The 18,118-nt window shown below is 46.0% G+C and overlaps 1 protein-coding gene and 1 non-coding gene across 5 annotated transcripts in view; both read right to left on the bottom strand.

Annotated features, from left to right (window-relative positions):
* DOCK8 (dedicator of cytokinesis 8) overlaps positions 1–18,118 on the bottom strand; it is a 220,156-nt gene that overhangs the window by 7,173 nt on the left and 194,865 nt on the right. For all 4 annotated transcript variants that reach the window (XM_037165574.2, XM_037165576.2, XM_037165575.2 and 1 more), the window contains 7 exons: positions 16,657–16,800; positions 15,020–15,151; positions 14,428–14,562; positions 12,913–13,002; positions 9,526–9,762; positions 6,981–7,124; positions 5,404–5,510 (listed from right to left, as the gene is read on the bottom strand). In XM_037165574.2, the coding sequence (XP_037021469.2) occupies positions 5,404–5,510; positions 6,981–7,124; positions 9,526–9,762; positions 12,913–13,002; positions 14,428–14,562; positions 15,020–15,151; positions 16,657–16,800 (989 nt within the window). The remainder of the gene's footprint in view (positions 1–5,403; positions 5,511–6,980; positions 7,125–9,525; positions 9,763–12,912; positions 13,003–14,427; positions 14,563–15,019; positions 15,152–16,656; positions 16,801–18,118) is intronic.
* Positions 3,731–3,835, bottom strand: LOC119063998 (U6 spliceosomal RNA). Its single transcript, XR_005085281.2, has one exon. It is a non-coding gene; the product is annotated as a U6 spliceosomal RNA (small nuclear RNA).

The raw sequence follows: 18,118 nt of genomic DNA, 5'->3' as shown, positions 1-18,118 counted from the left end.
CCAGAGGAATACCTGGCCCCTCTGCAGAAGAGCTCCAGTGGAGGGAATCCCTGCAGCTTTCTCCAAGGAAATGCCCCTTCATTTCCTTTCTCAAAGCCTGACCTCTACCAGATCCCCGGCCCCAAGGGTGCTCCTGTCCCAATGGAAGAACAGTTTAAATCCTGGTTTTGCCGCTTACTTACTGGGTGACCTTGGGCCAGCCAGAACCTCCTTTGACCTCATTTTCTTCACCTATAAAATGGGTTTATGGGCATGAAATGGTGTCAGGTATATGAGGACCTAGTGGAGTAGCTGCCAGTGCGGAGGGCCAATGAGTCAACGTTACCTGCCTTTCCTGGAGCAAAGAGGGCTTGCAGCCCAACCAGAAGCACTCTTGCTGTGTGCCCCCTTTGCTGAGGACGGGGAGGCACCAGACTGAAAGTGCACAGCACTGTGGGGGCAGGGAGTGCACCCCCAGGCAGAGGAGGAACAACTGTGGCCAGGTCTTCTTGTCCCCTTGAGCCACCTTGGCCTCCCCTGCTTGGGCCTGTGTCACCACCTCCATCATCGAAGCCACAGTGACCCTTTGTCCCTCCTAAGGTCATGTGTGGGAAGAGGGCTAGATTAGAACTATGGGCTTGGGAAGGTGTCCACTCTCATTTCTGACACCTAGAATCAGATTCTGAAGACCAATTAAACACACTAGAACCCATGCAGGGGGTAAGAGGGGCCTGTCCCGGATTAGACTGTAGGCTTGTCTTTGGTTCTTGGTTCACATTAGGCTGGCCCTGGGCTTCTGTCCTGAGGAGTCACAGAGCCCATGGTTCCAGGGATGGCATCTCTAATTCGGTGTCAGCCCAGCCACCTTCCAGCCAGGGCCCCCTCCCTGAAGCAGGAGAGGGCTGGCAGGCCCCAGGGACCCGGAACCTGATCGAAAGAGCTGGGGGTGGGGTGGGTCAGAGTGGGGATGGGACCAGACGGTAACACAACTGGATTTTTTCCTTTAGAATCATTGCAGCTGGTTGGGAGGGGGAATGAGCCATACATGTGTGTGTGCACGTGTGCACATGCATGTGCCTGTGTACGCATGTGTGTAAGCTGCTCCACTTGGCTCTCAGTTTTCCGTTTAGCATCCCAGGGCCACCAGAACAGGTCTCTGTGACCCTGGAAAAGTAACAGAAGTCATTCATATGTCCCCACTATGGACCTGTTTCTGAGCCAATCTCTCATATTTAAGGCTTTCTTGTCCCATCAAATAGTCTGATCTCTTTCTACTTAGTACTTTGGTTTCCACCTACACTGTACACATTTGGTTTTCTTTGGCCACTTGGGCCAGTTCCCTCTCCATCTTCTTCATAGACCTTAACTCTCATTTAAAAACACCACTGGTCAACACTCTATCTTCTGACTCTGTGAGTATACATGCGCAGTGGAACCCCGTCTGGGTGTATCTGAAACCAATCTGTACCCAGGCCATGCGTACTGCTATCTTTTATTTAGAAATAAAAGTGAATCTAAAAATAATTTAGTCTTTACAGGATCAAGAAAGTTCAGATTATATTAGGGACTAAAGACGGTATTTGGAGGTAGGGCTTTTGGGAGAAATTAAGGTTTAACTCGAGCCATGGGAGTGAGACCCACATGACGGGATTAGTGGCCTCAGAGAAGGAATCCCAGGGAGCTTTCTCCCTCTTCCTCTCTCCGTCACCTAGGGACCAGGGAGATGTACAGGCGGCAAGAGGGTCCTCACCAGGTACTGAATCTGCCTGCACCTTAATCTCGGCCTTCCGGGCCCCCAGCACTGCGAGGGATGAATGTCTGCTGTTCAAACCACTCAGTCTACAGCATTTTGTTTTACCGGCCTGAGCTCACTAAGGCAGAAATGTAAGAAGAAGAAAATTTAAAACACAGGTTGGCACAAATTACGGAGTCCAAAAGAGTTTCAGTGCTTTGGGGAGCAGGTGCGGGCCAGGGAACAGAATGTTTGTATCTGTCCATCTTGGGCTCTAAAACCCTGAGGGTTTTTTTCCCTTATCCCAGGAAAAGGTAGGAGGGGGTTGAGGTCTCAACTTGGCAACTATGTAAAGAGCGGCAGAACTAGCTGGATGAGCAGCTGTCGCCGCAGTCAGCCTGCCAGATTCTTCATCCGGTTCTGCTGCAGCTGAGTCAGCACAGCCACTGCCCAGTGGTGGGACCCGGCCGTAGCGTGCCCAGCTAGCGTACATCCACTCTGAGCAATCAGAGTCGGAAGGTGCACTTACGTTCACCCCGGATATCTGGGGGTATCGGCCTGCAGCTCAAGTCTGCTGAGAAGTTGGGGTCGCTGGAGGGAAAACCTGAGAGCCGTCCCAGCCCCCCGCCTTCCTGTCCCCGACACATTCCACTCCTGTGTCACCTCTGCTGTCTGAAAGCAGAGTGGGGGGAGGAAAAAACAAGGTGCAAAGAAACTGCACAAAATTGTCATTCTATTCATTAAAAGGCTGTCACGGATGACTGGACTTGACAAACGACTAAGCAGTGAGGGGAAAGAAAAACTTACACACCTACCACTAGTGTCCAGGGTACAATTTACAGACTATAACATTCGCCCACTTTAAAGGTACCTTTTGAGAAGTTTCACTGAGTAATTCATACAGTTAAACAACCTTCCCCACAATCGCTCCTACGACTTTTGATCTGCATGAACTAACGTTAAAGGAAAGTCAGGCCAGCCACTGTTTATGCTCGGGCGTGAAACAGAGGGCAGCACCTCTGTCTGCCTGCAGCCTTGGGCCGTGTGCATTGGGACTTGTCCATTTTGCCAAGGGTAGCACAGTGCCTGGCACAGAGCGAGGGCTTGACAAATGCTGAACCAATGAATGAACGACCCTATGGTTGTCTCAAAAGTGTAACAGTATGGCCACTTACTGTTTCGAAGGGAGGAAAGGAAAGGAAAACTGTGTGAGTAAAAAAAGGCGTGGCCTGAGGTATTAAGGCCCTGGGGGGCCGGGGGAGGGAAGGTGGCCCCAGCAGCCTGAGGCTTGCCTGGAATGGGAACTGCAGCAGCCCAACTGCCAGTCGGGCAGGCGGGACTGTGGCCTGCTTCCCCACCTGAGTCACCATTAGAAGGGTTGGAGAATGTTTTAAATGGGGAATTTGCTTTTGAAAATCCAGTGTTTGCAGACCATCTGGAGGAGAAAGGTAACATTGCCAAAAGTCCAATGCAGGATTCTGTTAAAGGCCCATGCCTAGGAAAATCCACTTCTCTTTGTGTACCTTGTCGGGAACTAGTTTAACTCAGCCCTGGTTCTCTTTGTAGTCACTTGTCCTGGGGCACAGAGATAATTGCAAATCCACATTCAGTAGAGACTTTATAAGTCCATTTTAACTAAGGAACAAAAACCACGTCTCCTCCTAATGAACTTTCTTTCACATCTAAATTTTCCTCCGACTCCCGTTTACCAACACCACTGTCTTTCAGGTCTCTCATCCTCGTCCAGTGGAGCTCATGAAGGCGTGCTGCTCCGGCTGAGTCAGAGGAGCCCAGAGGTACTGGTCCTGGACCTTGCTGCGTCTCCAACCCATGGTCACGTCAGTCCCTTTACCTGGAACAGCTCCTTCTTCCCACTACCCACTTTCAGCCACCTCCATGTTTAGGACAAGGTTTAAGTGATATTTTGCACAAAGCCTTCCCCAGCTACTCCAGCCTCTAAAGGACTGTTCTTTTGGAACTCTGTAGCCCTATAGTTAGCACACTCTTTTTTGTTTTTTTGAAAATACGGAACGCTTCATGGATTTGTGTGTCATTCTTGTGTGGGCGCCACGCTCATCTTCACTGTATTGTTCCAATGTGGATGTATGTGCTGCCGAAGCAAACAGTATTTAGTGCACTCTGAACAGTTCCTAGCCCATGCTGCACTGTGTTGTTATTTAGCCCCGTGAATACGTGTCCTCTTGTCAGGAGCAGAAGGATGCCCAGCTCCAGCATTGTCACAACTGATATCAGATGGGGTCAACCTGCACACTCATTACAAGTTCCATAGGGCACTTCAGAGGTCCGGAGAGGCCTGGACCACTGCCAACCTCAGCAGCCTCCAACCATAACCAACTTTAAATGAAGATACATGGAAAGTACATAAAATAGTAAATAAATTTTCCCAATATTTTCTAGTCTTCTGTTTCATGAAAATGCACTATGAAAGAAAATCTAGCTTTTGTGTAATGCTAGAATTGTCGTCAAACATTATCCAACACGGGAAACAGTTCAAATACCCAAACGTTAATGCACATAATCTGTGTGTGTGCATGCGGATGTACACGCACACACACGCATCACACAGAGCCACCCCCCCACTGCCAAGCAGCTGTGATTATCCTCTGTGCACAGCAAATTTGCATCTGTCCCACCAAAGCCTGTGAAGGAGGAGATAGCACCAGTGTCACCCAACATTCTGATGAGTTTTCACTAAATTAAGAAAACTAACTTTTAGCCTCCGATATCCCCATCTACCAAGTATAATCCTACACTTTGTATGCTTCTCTAAGGTTCTGGGTGAAAGAAATATTGGTACACATATTTCTGACATTCTTTCTTATGAGTGAAATGCCACCACATCCTTCGTAATCATCCTCTCTAGGGCCATGGAGTCCCAGGATACGTGTCTACATGGCGGTAGATTGCAAGACCCTGCCCAAAGGGCCAGGCTGGGCACGCTGCTCCTGCAGGCGGCCCCGCTGCAGAAGAGCCTTGGAGCAGAGAAGAATTCGGGAGCAGAGAAGAGTCTTGTCTGACACTGGGAATTGCCAGAGGTGTCAGAAAAGCCCAGTTTTGGATATTGCCTTTGTCTCTCAGTTCAAGGCAGTGCCTATATTTAAATGTGTACAAATAAGTTGCTGAGTGACACAGGAAACTACACAGGCTGCCACAGCCATGAGCCTCTCAGACTCTAATGCATCTTGGACTATCAGCCCCTTCATGGAAGTGTGGGCTACTTGGCTGGATTCAGAAGACCTGGATTTGAACTTCACTCTGCTGACTGGCTGTGTGACCTTAAGTAAAGTCATCCTCCACCTCTGAGTTCCCTCTCTTGTAAAACGAGGATGGTGATAATACTTGTTTTATAATGTGAGTGTGAAGCACGCATGTGATGATAAACACAAGCACTGTATAGCTGAAGTGCCAGTCACTAAATAGTAGTACAAGTGGGTTCCTCTACTGCAACGGCTCCCCACCTTGGGCATGTGTTGGAAACCCCGAGGGCCTTGTGAAAACACAGATTGCGGGCCGCCCCCCTCCCCTCTGTGGATACTGACTCAGGGGGTTTGGCTGCTGCCTGTGAATTTGCCTTTCCAGTGAGTTCTCAGACGCTGCCGGTGCTGCTGGCCCGGGGGGCAGCCCACTCTGAGACCCTCTGCCCACGGGCTGCCAGCCCGCTTCCTTCTTACCGCATTATGAACTCCTTAAAGCACAGTCTCAACTTGTTGTGATGTCGATAGAGTTTGGGGTCAGCTGGAATCTCGGCCAAAAACACTTGAGCTACTTCCAGTGGTCCCTGAAGGAAAAAGTAAAAGAAAAAAAAAACAATACTGACATTGGAAAGAAAACAAAATCACTTGGGAAAATCTTGGCACGATGTCTCGATTTGAACATTTAATTTTGTAGTTGGTTTGACCAAAACAAACAAAAAAAAATAAAGAAGGTCTTAAACTTTTCAGGAATTTTTAATTCTCAGGGAGGAGTCTAAGGTTTTCAGAGAATAGTCAGAAGTATTTTCTTGATCAAATGCTACTAATAATAGGTTTCCCTTCATACACAAAAACAATGCTACTATATCAAGGGCTTTGAGATGCTTTTCTAAGAATGGGGGTTGTCTTGTCCCTTCCGTTCATATTCAGTTGCCCAGTCACCCTTGTGGCAAGTACCATTTTGTGTAGTTCCTGGCTCCAGTCAGGGAAATGCAGACATACGTAGTCAGTCCATGGTTGTGGGTTTGTACAGGCTTCCTTTTTCATGAAAGGATTGGGACTTAAAAAGCAGAAGCTTCCTAATATTTTCTGATCTTGGAAATATAATAGCAATTTCTCCTCTCTGCTATTTTTGTTCCCTTGATGTTATGTGGACACAGAATTTTGCAGGGGTCCAGTTGTGCTGAGTGAGGGGAGAGTCACATACTCGGTTTTGCAGTGTGGGGTGTGGACAAGAATGGATTTGGATCTGAAATTAAAGTGGTCCTCTGGACAGAGAATACTAAGCTATTAACTAATCCACGCTGAATTTGGAAGTCAGGATTCTCATGGGTCGGAGGAGATGTGGTCTGGTCTAAAGTGACCTGAGAAGCCTGGTCCCAGGTCACTCTTGGTTTAGCAAGACTCCTGGCATGCTGGGTTCATCAGATGACTGACCCAGGGGTTGCATGTTCTAGACAAGGGGTCCCCAACTCCCGGGCCCTAGACTGGTTACCAACCAGTCCATGGCCTGTTAGGAGCTGGGCTGCACAGCAGGAGATGAGCAGCTGGGCAATGGAAAACTCGAACTACCACCTGCGCTCCACCTCCTCCCTGCAATACCACCCCCCCATCCATGGAAAAATTGTCCTCCACAAAACTGGTCCCTGGTGCCAAAAATGTTGAGGACCTCTATTCTAGACCCTTTCCCCATTCTCCTGTAGACATTCTTAGATTAGCCTCAATCTGTGCAAAAACTGCCTAAATTGGGCTTAACTAAGCACTTTTAAACAGGACTCTGTCTGGATCATGTCCAGTCTGGTCCTGAGTGAAGACTGAGAGAAAATGGTGCTCCTTCGATGGTCCACTCATCTCCAGGATTTCTTTTCCACTGTGGGTTGTTCTGTGAGCAGAAGAGGTCACTCCAAGTGTCCTAAACCTCACAAGTGTTCAGTCCAAGTTCAGGAACATCATTTGCATGTTCATCAGACTCCCCATCAACCTCAAGGGAGGAGAGTGGAAGCATATCATGAAAATAACAAGAACCAGAGGAACCTCGACCAGCTGGTTCTGCTTACCTGATTTACAGTCGCTCCCACGGAGCCCTGCAGCACCATCTGAAGCATCTTGGCATCAGGGGGCTCTTGGTTAATGGCAACTGCTAACTGCAGGGTCTTCTTCTTCATATCTTCAATGGCAACTTCGATTGGTGTCAAAACAAACTGAACATAAGAGGAAAATGTAGGGAGGTCATTGTCTACTCTTATAAGCCACAGAAAACCTGGAGCTATGCCATAGAGTGCGCTTAGATTTAAAGAAGTGGCTAAGGAGACTCTCAGAGTAATTTAAAATAATCTGCACAGGTTAAGAAGAAGGAAGGGCCTCATATTTTTGAGTACTTATTATGTTCCAGGAACTGCGCATACATTTACAATTTACTCCTTTAAAGAACCTCCTTACTTTCCACATTTTATAGTTAAAGAGGGATTTGTAAGGTGAAGAAAGTGCCGTGAAATGACAGAGGCAGTAAGTGGGGAGGCCAGAATTTAGTCATGGTAATGTCTACATTCAAAATCCATGTCCTTTCTACACGGCTGGGTTTCCTTTTATGTAATTAAACAGGTCACCCAACTTGTAAGTGGGAAAGCTATCAGAAGAAGAGCATTCAAGGTCTTTCCCCACTGTAACACAGGATTTGGGCACCACGTGTGCCTTCCCCAATTACTCTGAAGGCCAATTCCTGTTACACAGAATTCTTTTAAGGGTCAGTCCTCTAGTTGCTAATTTCTGGTGGTTTTGGGTATGGTCCTTCCCAAATGTTATGAGTGGGCTTGTGTCTCCCTACATTCATATACTGAGTCTGAGCCACAGGACCTCACATGGCCATATGTGAGACAGGGTCTTTATAGAGGTAACTAAGATAAAAGGAAGACATTGAGATGGGCTCTAATCCAGTATGGCCTGTGTCCCTGTAAGAAGAGGGAATGTGGACACAGACACACAAACAGAGGGAGAATAATATGAAGAAACATAGGGAGCAGGTGGCCATGTAACTACAAGGCAAGGAGAGAGGTCTGCACCAATCCTTCCCTCACAGCCGCAGAAGGAACCAACCCTGTCGACACTTTCAATTTTGACTTCTGGCCTCCAGAACTGGGACACAGTAAATTTCTGTTGTTTAAGCTAACCAGTTGGTGATATTTTGCTAAAACAGCCTTAACAGACAATAAGCAGCCCAATAGGGTCTCAAAGAACAGATGGCCAAGAACAACTGTAAAGGCTTTTATTGGAACCATGAGTTAATTTCTGTGCTGTGCCTAATGTCCCAGTGTTCCTAAGTCCAAAACAGTAATGAACACAGCAGATGCCTCCTAAGCCACCCTCCTCCTAATGGGGTCACAGTTCAGGTTTTCCCTGCCCTTGGGAAACCCACTGTCCGATGTGCCTGCTGAACACTTGAGGTAGTGGGCCGCTCTCCCATAGCTCCGTCCCTTCTGCTCTGGCCCAGCGAGGTGCATATTCACCACAACTCGTCTGTGTTTGTTCACCAACTTGATTGGGCCTGTTATACTTGTTATTTGAATGACCTAATCTAATAATGCACAAACTATGGGTGTGGAAAGAAAAAGAGTTGCTTCTATGAAAACCAAGCTCAATGCTTGGGCAAGACATTATGAAAGTTATTGCTATAAATATTCCTGTCATATTAGGTGTGCACAAGACAACTATAAAAGGCTAGGCGTAAGAAAGTCATAAAAATCCAGAAGGATTCTGCTCTCATACTGTTTAGCAAGTGCCTTATGGGTAGGGTTTACATAAGAAACACAATGCTGAATTGTGATCAGCCAACCCAAAATAACAGAGAAGGCTTGGCCATATATAAAAATGAATGATGAATAAATGTACATGGATGTGTTTTAGAGTAAGAGAAAATGTTTAATGTATGTTTACTTTTGAACGATCTGTGACTTTCGATATTTTCTTGACTCGTCTCATGAATTAGACGTCTTCTGTACACAGAACCAGAGAAGAGCAAGGCTCCTTCCTGTCAGTGCACAGATGAGGAAGCTGAATGAAGACCGGTGGCCTGTGCAGCAGCACAGGAGGAAGCGGGGACTGAAAGTCACTCGGTCTCCTCACCCACACTGCATGGTGCCCTGCCTCCACTTCGCCGCTCGCTCACCGGGGCTCCCGGCTCACTCACTGTTTCTGCCTCTAATCGCTAACAGCACAAGCACGGCTGAATCTCCCGTGAGCTTTTACAGGTACAAACGCTTATATAAAGTGTTTAAAATTTAAATTTATACATTTCATGTCAACTTATCATTAAAATACAATTTAAAATGATAATTACATAAACACGTTTATATTAAAGGTATAACTTTAAAATATAAAACATTTAAATATAAAATAGTGCTATGAAACATGTAGCTGCCTAAATGGGATTCCCTGGCATCACAAGTACGAGAGAATAACCAGCAAAGTAACATTTCAAGTGTGTCCCTTTTTAGATTGCACTCCAGTCTGCAATGGAGGAGGTTTGTGCTGTGAGTCAGGAGGCTACCCAGGCCCACTTGTTCCGTGTCAGCCTGGTCCTCAGCCCGGTCCCACGGGTGCCATTACCTCCTCCTTCTGGATGACGCAGATGCGGGTCTTGATGTAGGGGAAGGCGTGCATGGTGGTGAGGACCGTGTTCCGCCGGTACTGCTCATGCAGCTCTCCACGAGGCCGCCCCTCCAGGGTGAAGGGGGTGGTGTACATGAACCTCCGCAGATTGAAATTCTTCTCAAAGTAGGTTACCCTGTCTTTCATCTCGTACTCATCAAAGTAAGGCTCCACAAAAGTGATCTGTATGTAAGCCTGAGGGGGAAAAGGCAAGGGAAGGAGAAGATGAGCTATTCGCAAATAACCACCCAGGACGCACTAGAGGGGCATGCTGGGACCAGCGCAGCAGCACCGCCCCTCTGAGTTCACTGAAGCCACAGAAGCTGAGCGCATCAGGCAAGACAAGACTTCAGCAATCGGCCAGGCCTCTTCTCCAGCCGCAGGGAGAGAGAGGCCTGTGAGAAGAAGAGGGCAGTGTGTGTCTGTGAAGTCAGGTCCACAAGCCACCCCTTCTAACCGATCCAACTGAAACTTGCCATGAAAGTTTGCAGGCTGCTACTTGGAAGAGGCAAACTCTCCTTTCCAGGACAACCATGGCCACTGCACATTTGGTAGGATGGCTAGACTGAATGAAATGGACAACACCACGTGCTGAGAAGGATGGGAGCAGCTGGAACTTCCCATACACCAACAGTGGGAATACACAATGGTGCAGTTGGTCACTTAATGAAACAGTTAAATTACAGGGGCCACATGACCCAGCAATCCCACTCCAAAGTGCATCCCCAAGAGAAGTGAAAATTTACGTTCAACTTAAAACATGTACACAAATGTCTGCAACAGTCTTACTCATCCTAGACAAAAACTAGAAACAACCCAGATGTCCCTCCAGTGGGGAATGGATAAACAAATGGTGACACACCCAGACAACAGAATACTGCTCCGCAATAAAGAGGACCGAACTACCACAACATTGTTAACTCTCAAGTGCATTGTGCTAAGTGAAAGAAACCAGACTCCAAAGGCCCTACGATTCCATTTATTTCCTTAGGATTCCATTTACATGACGTCTGGAAAGGGCAACACTGCAGAGACAGAGTGCAGATCAGTGACCGCCGGGCTGAGAGCACAGGGAGGAAGTGGCTGCAGAGGGGCGGGAAGTACTTTGGGGCGGCGCAACCCTTACACAGCTTGACTGTGGTGGTGGTTACATGTGTTGTGAAAACTCTTAGAACACCAAAAGAGTGAATTTTACTGCAAGTACCTCATTTTAAAATGCACACACACACACACACACACACACACACACACACACTGTGAATAAGGGTAATTTACTAAGAAAGAAGGCCTTTTTTAAAAAAATAAAAAGAATGACAATGACCATAGACTCCGTTGCACCCACCCACTGAAATGGATGGGTGCGGTCACTAATCTCAGGTCGTAAATCACTAATTAGTGCGATGAAATCTGGTTATAATTCTGGGTTTGGACCCTTATTTAAAATGCTCACAACCGGCTTTGGGCATGTTAAAAGAGGGAAGAAGAGCACCCTGCGTCAGGGCTGTCACCGGTGACTCTATGCAGCATGTACTGTGCAGAGCACTGCGGGCACACAGGCAGTTCCCGCCTGCCCGGACCTCAGACATTTCTGTCTGAAGCTCAGCTCAGGCCTCACACCAGTTACTGCTTCAACCAACCCTAGACTAAGGAGTGAGTCTCAAATGTGCAAGGCTCCTGAAATATGGAGAAAAATAAACCATTACATTTGGCCAGTTCCTCCCTGCTTGCATCATCTTCTTAATATCCTGGAGGGCGGAACTGAGAGAGGAGTCTGGACTCCTCATTTATAGGCCTGCCAGATGGCAGAGCTCCTCTGTCCCCCAGCCCTTAACAATACCTTGAACTTGCATTTTTTCCCAGCAGCTTAGAAAGCTCTCTTATGAACATATCTGTCTGTGGGCTGAGTGGGCAGGCATCACCCTGTAGTATAATAGAGAACATATCTAATCTTTGTTTGTATTTCCTGGGACAGAGCTTCAAAAACCCTTAAAATTTTCTAACTGATATGAGTCTCTTTTTTATTTAATGAGGTGACTATTGCATGATGGATCTCTAAATAGTTTCAGGATTGGGGCCGGTTACCCAAAAGACCAACCATGGGATTAGAGGTTTAGGGAGGGAGAGGAGGGTGGCTGCAGACTGAGTTCGAGTATGTGGTTGATGAGCTCATCGATGGGGCCCACCTGGGTTGGTTCAGCCTGAACACCAAGGCTCAGTGGGGCTTTGGCCAGAAGGGTGGTGGGCCTGGATTCCCCAGGAGAGGCCAGAGAAGCTCTGGGCTCCTTCTCAGACTTGCCCTGTATACCCTTACCCATAAAACTGTAATCATCAGTATGACACTTCTCTGAATTCTGTGCCATTCTAGTGAGTTTTCTGATCTGAGGGGTGAAGTGGGAATCTCTGAATTTGGAGCCATCTGGTCAGAAGTGCAGGTAGCCCTGGGCCCTACTGGACACTGGAGCCTGAAATGAGAGCAGGCCTGTGGGGGACTGGGCCTGTACCTGGTGGCGTGTGACGCCCACTCTGGTTAGGGGTGTGACAGGACCCCTTCTTGTGTGGGAAGTGAGGAAACTGAACTCCAAGCCCCGTGCGTCATTCCCCAACAGCACAGTGGCTCTGCCGTGGCCTGGAAGGGACACCTGCAGCCGAAAACAGCTGTCAGTGAGACGGCTGCATCTTTTAACGTGTTTTAAATTGAGCGTTTAAAGTTTTTATAGAAAGGCAGCAAGGAACAGTGAGTAAGAGTATGGTTTGGGAATGACAGACCCTGAGTCTGAACGATCATGGCAAGCTGCTTCAGCACTGCACACCTTAGTTTTCTCATCTGTAAAGCAGGGACAACGCCACCTACTTTATAGGGCCGTTGGAGAACGAAATGATGTGTGTAGGGCCTAATGCAGCTGTAGGTACACAGTTGGTGTCTAACAAGTAGCTTATTATGATTCCTACCTTTGAGTATGGCTTTTGCTCAGAGAAGGGAAAGAAGGTGGTGGGGGGAGGAGGGCAGAGGGAGAGAGAGAGAGACACTAATGGGAGAGAGAAGCTTCAGTTGGTTGCCTCTTGTATGTGCCCCATCCATGGACCCAACCCGCAAGTGGTCTGTGGCCTGACCAGGAATTAAATCTGTGACCTTTCAGTTTATGGAACTACACTCCAACCAACTGAGTCACATTAGTCAGGGTGGTTTTTTAAAGATCTAACCAAATAGTAGTTGAACCCTTGACAGAAATATTTGGCTGCACTGAACTGACTTGGAGAGTCCAACAGAGGAGGTCATTTTATTTTCTTGGGATAGAACAAACGGAATCAGAACTTGATGGTTATATTTTGCAAATTCCCCCATACCTTGTTAGGATCCAACTTGGTTTTGTCCACAGGAGCAGAGTCTTTTATTACTTCCACAAATTCTGCACCAAAGCATTGACTATAAAATCCCTAGGCAAGAGAAACCAACATATTATAAAGGTTATTTTAATGCAACTCTTTATCTATCAGGAGTGGAATACGGTTGGAATAAGCGAAAATTTGCTCATTGATTACTGAAAGTCCCTCTGATCTAATGAGGCAAGTCCAGCATCTCCTGAGACAAAAATAAAAATATAAGGAAGTCCAGCATTGCAAACTGATACGTGTTTTCCTATAGTATGTACACGTCTCCTCCAATTCAACCAGTGTCATCATAATTCCTGATGCAGCTCCCGGGGTATGGCACTATTTATTTCTTGCCTGTTGTACCTGAGGGACTTGGAGGTCACTGGGCTTTCCATAATGTGACAAACCACAGTGCAAAAGAAGACAAAATATGTACTTCTAGTCCTAAGTTGGGAATACATATTAAGAACACAAGTGTTCCTGGGGTCAACTGCTAGTTCTTCTCTGAGCTCAATGACTTTGGGCAAGTCACCTAGTCACTCTGGGCTATTGCTTCTTAGAGTAAAGTAAGGATTATAGCCCTCTGTTTTATTTGGCATGAAAGATAGTATAAAAAGAAATTTGGCAAGACACAAGAGTGTTTTAAGTTTTACAGCCATGGTAAGGCATAAATTCAAAACAATAATAAGAAAACATAAGGAGTGAATCCCTGGTTAATTGCTGTCAGTAGTTCTGGGGACCCCAGTTATCCACCCTGAGAGAGGGTTTTGTTATCCACCCCTTGACTTTCCTCCTAAGTTCTGAGTGTCTGGCTCTTCAATGTCTGCTTCCTTTTCCCCCCACTTTTCTTTTTGCTATTTCCCTTTTTCTTCAGCCTCTCCTCCAGGAACATGCTGCTCCCTTCTGCTACCTTAAGATGATATGTAAACAGTAGGTTGAACTTGGGGCTGCCAGCCATTGGATGGGATACTGACTCTAATTATCCAAAATGGGGTTCTCCCTGGCTCAGCAGGAAGAGCTTGCTGAGCCATAGCCCACGGTGTGGCTACTGGGAGCATCTCTGTGGCAGAAGCGGGATGTATTGTCCAGTGACACCAAAAAGATGGCCACAGATTTTTCTAAGAATGATTCAGTAATTACATTACTTCAAAGTCAAGGTAACCTTCAACCTGAAAAACCATGACTAAAATTTGAAAAGGGTTACAAGAAAGCACATGACTTTGGTTGAATTTTTGGATAGGCTTCAAAATATTCACCCTATAAATTTACAAACTTTGACAAGTATACACACAATCTTAGGAGAAAACTATCCAAATCTGGCTTTACCTCATGATCTCACCTAATATGTTCATATTCTTTATGCAATGTAGAAATATTTATATATCGATCAAAGATGAATCCACGACCCTTTGTGTTTTTATAATGACTTAGTCTAACTTTTTTTTGGTAAAGTATAAATGTTAAGCACACAGAGCTGCTTTTTTTTACCTCTAGTCTATGAGAGATCTCAGGAAGCTTCGTAATTGCAGGCTCTTTGTAAACAAATTCTTGTTCATCCAAGTCCCCAAACTTGGATCCATAGAAGCCAACTCGGAAGTAGGTTCCAAACATTCTCTTATGACCCTGAAGAGCAAAATAAGAAAACCCCTCCTCAGTTATGTAATTTATGAGGGCCAATTCTATTGCAAAGGACAGGAGTCTTTTATTGTTGTGTTGTAAAGCATTTTATCCCTACAGAAAACATAAACAAAAATCACTCCTTTAAAAAGTTAATGTTTATGGAATGAATTTTGGAAGCAATAATAAAAGAAATCCCATGAAAATTTTCTAGACTTCTTTTAAGTGAGTTTAAAAGATTCTCACATTTTATGCTTGTAAAGTAATCAAGCTGCCTCCTTTCATACTCCGAATCAGGGTCAGTCCTCCTGTCTATTCCTAGCCCTTTCCAGTTTGGTAGGTGAGGGCTGCAGTAATTATGTGCTCAAGGTAAATCATTCCCTAGAGAGGATGGAGGGCTAAGCATCTCTGGGACAGGGTCACCTGCTGCCAGGTAACAGTGTTGGCCAGGATCCCCAGCTACCTTGCTAATGATGCTGTCGAAGGCCTTCTGCAGCTTGTCGTGAGTGGAGGTCAGCTTCCGGAAGTCTCGATGCGCTTCTAGGATGGGAATGACCAGTTTGTAGACCTCATTAACTGTCTCATACAATCCACCCTTGGAAAGAGCAGAAAATCAAAGAGGATTTAATCCTTGGAAACTTAGACAAGCACCCAGAGTTCATTATGTACTGGAGAATGGGTTCAGTACTGGTACCACAATATTTTACAGAACAGGAGGGATGTCTGAACATCTTTGGGACGGTGGCAGCACTCACACTGAACATGCTAAATGGTTCTGCACAGTGACGTTAAGCAGGGAAAAGGGTTTTCACAGAGAAAAAAACAGGACAAGAGATGAGAAGAATAGCAGTTCAGGAAGGCAGATTTAGCATATTTAAATGTAATCAGGGGCCCACTGGTGACCAGATATTCGATATCTAACTCCTGAAAGGAGTTAGTGGGATTTTAATAGTTCATTTTCTTAAATTTCAGGAAAAATATCAGTAGGAGTATTTTGGACTTTTTCTGAATCCTGAAAAGCAAATCAGGAAAAAAGAAGCAAGAAGATAGTTAAAACAATAATTAAAATACACAGAGGTTTGTAGGTTGGGAACTTGGAATTGAAAAGTAGGAAAGAAAGAAAAATGTAAAGATGAAACTAAAATTGGATCATTTAAATATAGTAAAGTATTAACTATTTATGTGGCTTAAAATTTGAAGGAAGAGGGAGATTATTAAACCACGCCCTCCCCTGCCAGTGACTCAATCCAGTGATTTCCGACCAGTCTGCCACAGCAGGTGAGCTGCAAGAATTTTAAAAACACCCAGCACCTGACTATTTAGTCAGGGGCACTGACCTCTTTTCCCTTAGACTGTCAAGTAGAAAAAATGACAAAAACCAACACAACAATAGCCATCTGGTGTGAATGAATCAAAATTACACCTATTTTGTTGTCAGATCAGCAAAAAATGAACTTTGGGTGTGCCACAGAGTTTCAGCCACTAGTTTGTGTGTGCCATGAGATGAAAGAGGTTGAAAAGTGCTGGTTTAATCTGTACGGATTTTCTCTTATTAGGAGTGTTTATGCCCAGGTGGGGTTAATGAGGGGGTCTCAGTGGTTTCTGCTCCCTGCCTTCTGGGGGCTGGATCTGGCCTGCAGTGATCCCAAAGATGAGCCAGTCCTTAAGAAGAAAGATGCTGCCCATTTATCCCTTCCCTCTCCTCCCATTGGCACCACCCTCATATTTTCCTCTGTGAGAGGGAAGATGAGGCAGTGAGAACATGCCTCATCATTCATTGTGTAACCCTGGGCAAGCCGTGTCACCTCTCCGTGGCTTTGTTTCCACCCCTATTAAAGGAAATAATACTGCGAAACTGCTACCCGGCCAATGAGCATGAGGGTAAAACCAGACCGCTGCAGTGATGAAAGGCTTTCTCCCCGCCCTCCAGAGGTGATGCAATTTGCATCCATCAAAGTCCCCCTGGCAATGTGTTGTCATGCACACCCCTGCATGTGTTGTCATGAAGTGGGACTGGCTTGGCCATTAAGACCACATTCACAGCACCAAAAGTTCAGCCCCAGTATGAGGGCTGGGCTCCAGGACCTGCTGTGTGCTCACCGTGCTGAACAGCTCGGCTGCCTGCTCCAGGAGGCCCACCAGGCCGCTCTCAGTGAAGTACCTGCCGGAGCACACACCGTCCTCATCAGGCGACAGGGTGTCTTCAGAGATGGCAGATTCCTCCAGCACGTTGGAAGATATGTTCTGGAACAGACCACAGTACAAGTTCAGAGAACAGGGAAACCAGACTAACAAAAGGCACCACAGAAACCCAAAACGTGGGACTGAGGGCCACATGCAAAGATCCGCAGCAGGCCTGAGGTCGTACAGGCCTGTGGTTCCACGGAAGAGCCTCTGGCTGCCGTGCATGCTGAAAGGACACGTGAGCAACTGGTCTTCCAGTCCCACAGTTTTCTTTTTCTTAATAGCCATTAGGAGGTATATAAAGGATACTTACTTCGATGTAAAAACATTGAGTTAGTTTAGTGAAACGACCTTAAGGGACATCCAGCTGGGGTCATGGTTTTTAAAGAGCGAAGACTAAATAACAGCTGACTAGATGCCTTGTTTTACCAGCTGAGTGAACCTTTCAGTTTTCAGGGTGTTTTTCTGAAGAATGTTGCTACTACTGCCTTGATTTTTAGATGAATAGCCATAATATTACATGCCAGTAGCAAACTGGAATGTCTTCTCTATGGAAATTTTTATGGTAATGTAGCAGTTTTTCTCCCACTGCCCCCAAACATTTTGTTACTTCCTACACACTTCCTTTGCATAAACTGAAGTTTAAAGTCTCTGGCAGCAGAGGCAGTGACTGAGGCCAGGGCCAGGGTAAACCACTGAGGAACCCAGGGCAGCACGTACTCTCAGGGCTGTGTAAGTGCTGACCGTGAAGTTGCTTGACCCTGAGAAGGCTTCCTTAAACTCTATGCCTTATGTGCCTCGCTTGCCTCACCCCAGCTCTGGCCCTGGCAGTGACCCTCATACTCTTCTTGACAGGTCAGGAGTCGTTTTCTTCAACTTGTCTCACAGCTGTGGAAGAAATGTGTATGGAGCATAGACAAAATAGGAAATCTTTCTAGCTTAAGAAATTTCAAACAGTACACATACCACTCTCCTTTTCCTGCACTCATGGCAGGTATAAATAATCAATCATAGCACTCTTTCCCCTGAAGCTTAGATATAGTCTCAATAGTATTCTTAGCACAGTATTCTAGTTGGCCACTATTAATGGGCCAGAGTTGGCTTTTAAAGTAAACATCTGTCTGCCTCCTAGCTTGGCCTAGCAGAACTAAGTGAATCGACCTTAGCAATGGAGGAAAAAACAGTTGTTATGGTCCCATATCTTCACACCCAATATTGTAATGTAGTTATAAGAATATAGGAGGCTTTCAGAATCTTTTGTGGCCAGTCTTTCTTCCAAATGTGTTCTCTCTATAATGAAGTTTCTTAATTGGAGATAACAGAAAATCCAAAAGATTCACTCGAAAGAATCTAACCCCCAAAACAAAAACTTTCAGAA

The sequence above is a fragment of the Artibeus jamaicensis genome, unplaced genomic scaffold (assembly GCF_021234435.1).
Source record: "Artibeus jamaicensis isolate MK-2021 breed Jamaican fruit bat unplaced genomic scaffold, CSHL_Jam_final scaffold_1964, whole genome shotgun sequence".
Classification (NCBI taxonomy): domain Eukaryota; kingdom Metazoa; phylum Chordata; class Mammalia; order Chiroptera; family Phyllostomidae; genus Artibeus; species Artibeus jamaicensis.
This window is presented reverse-complemented; position numbering and strand designations above follow the sequence as displayed.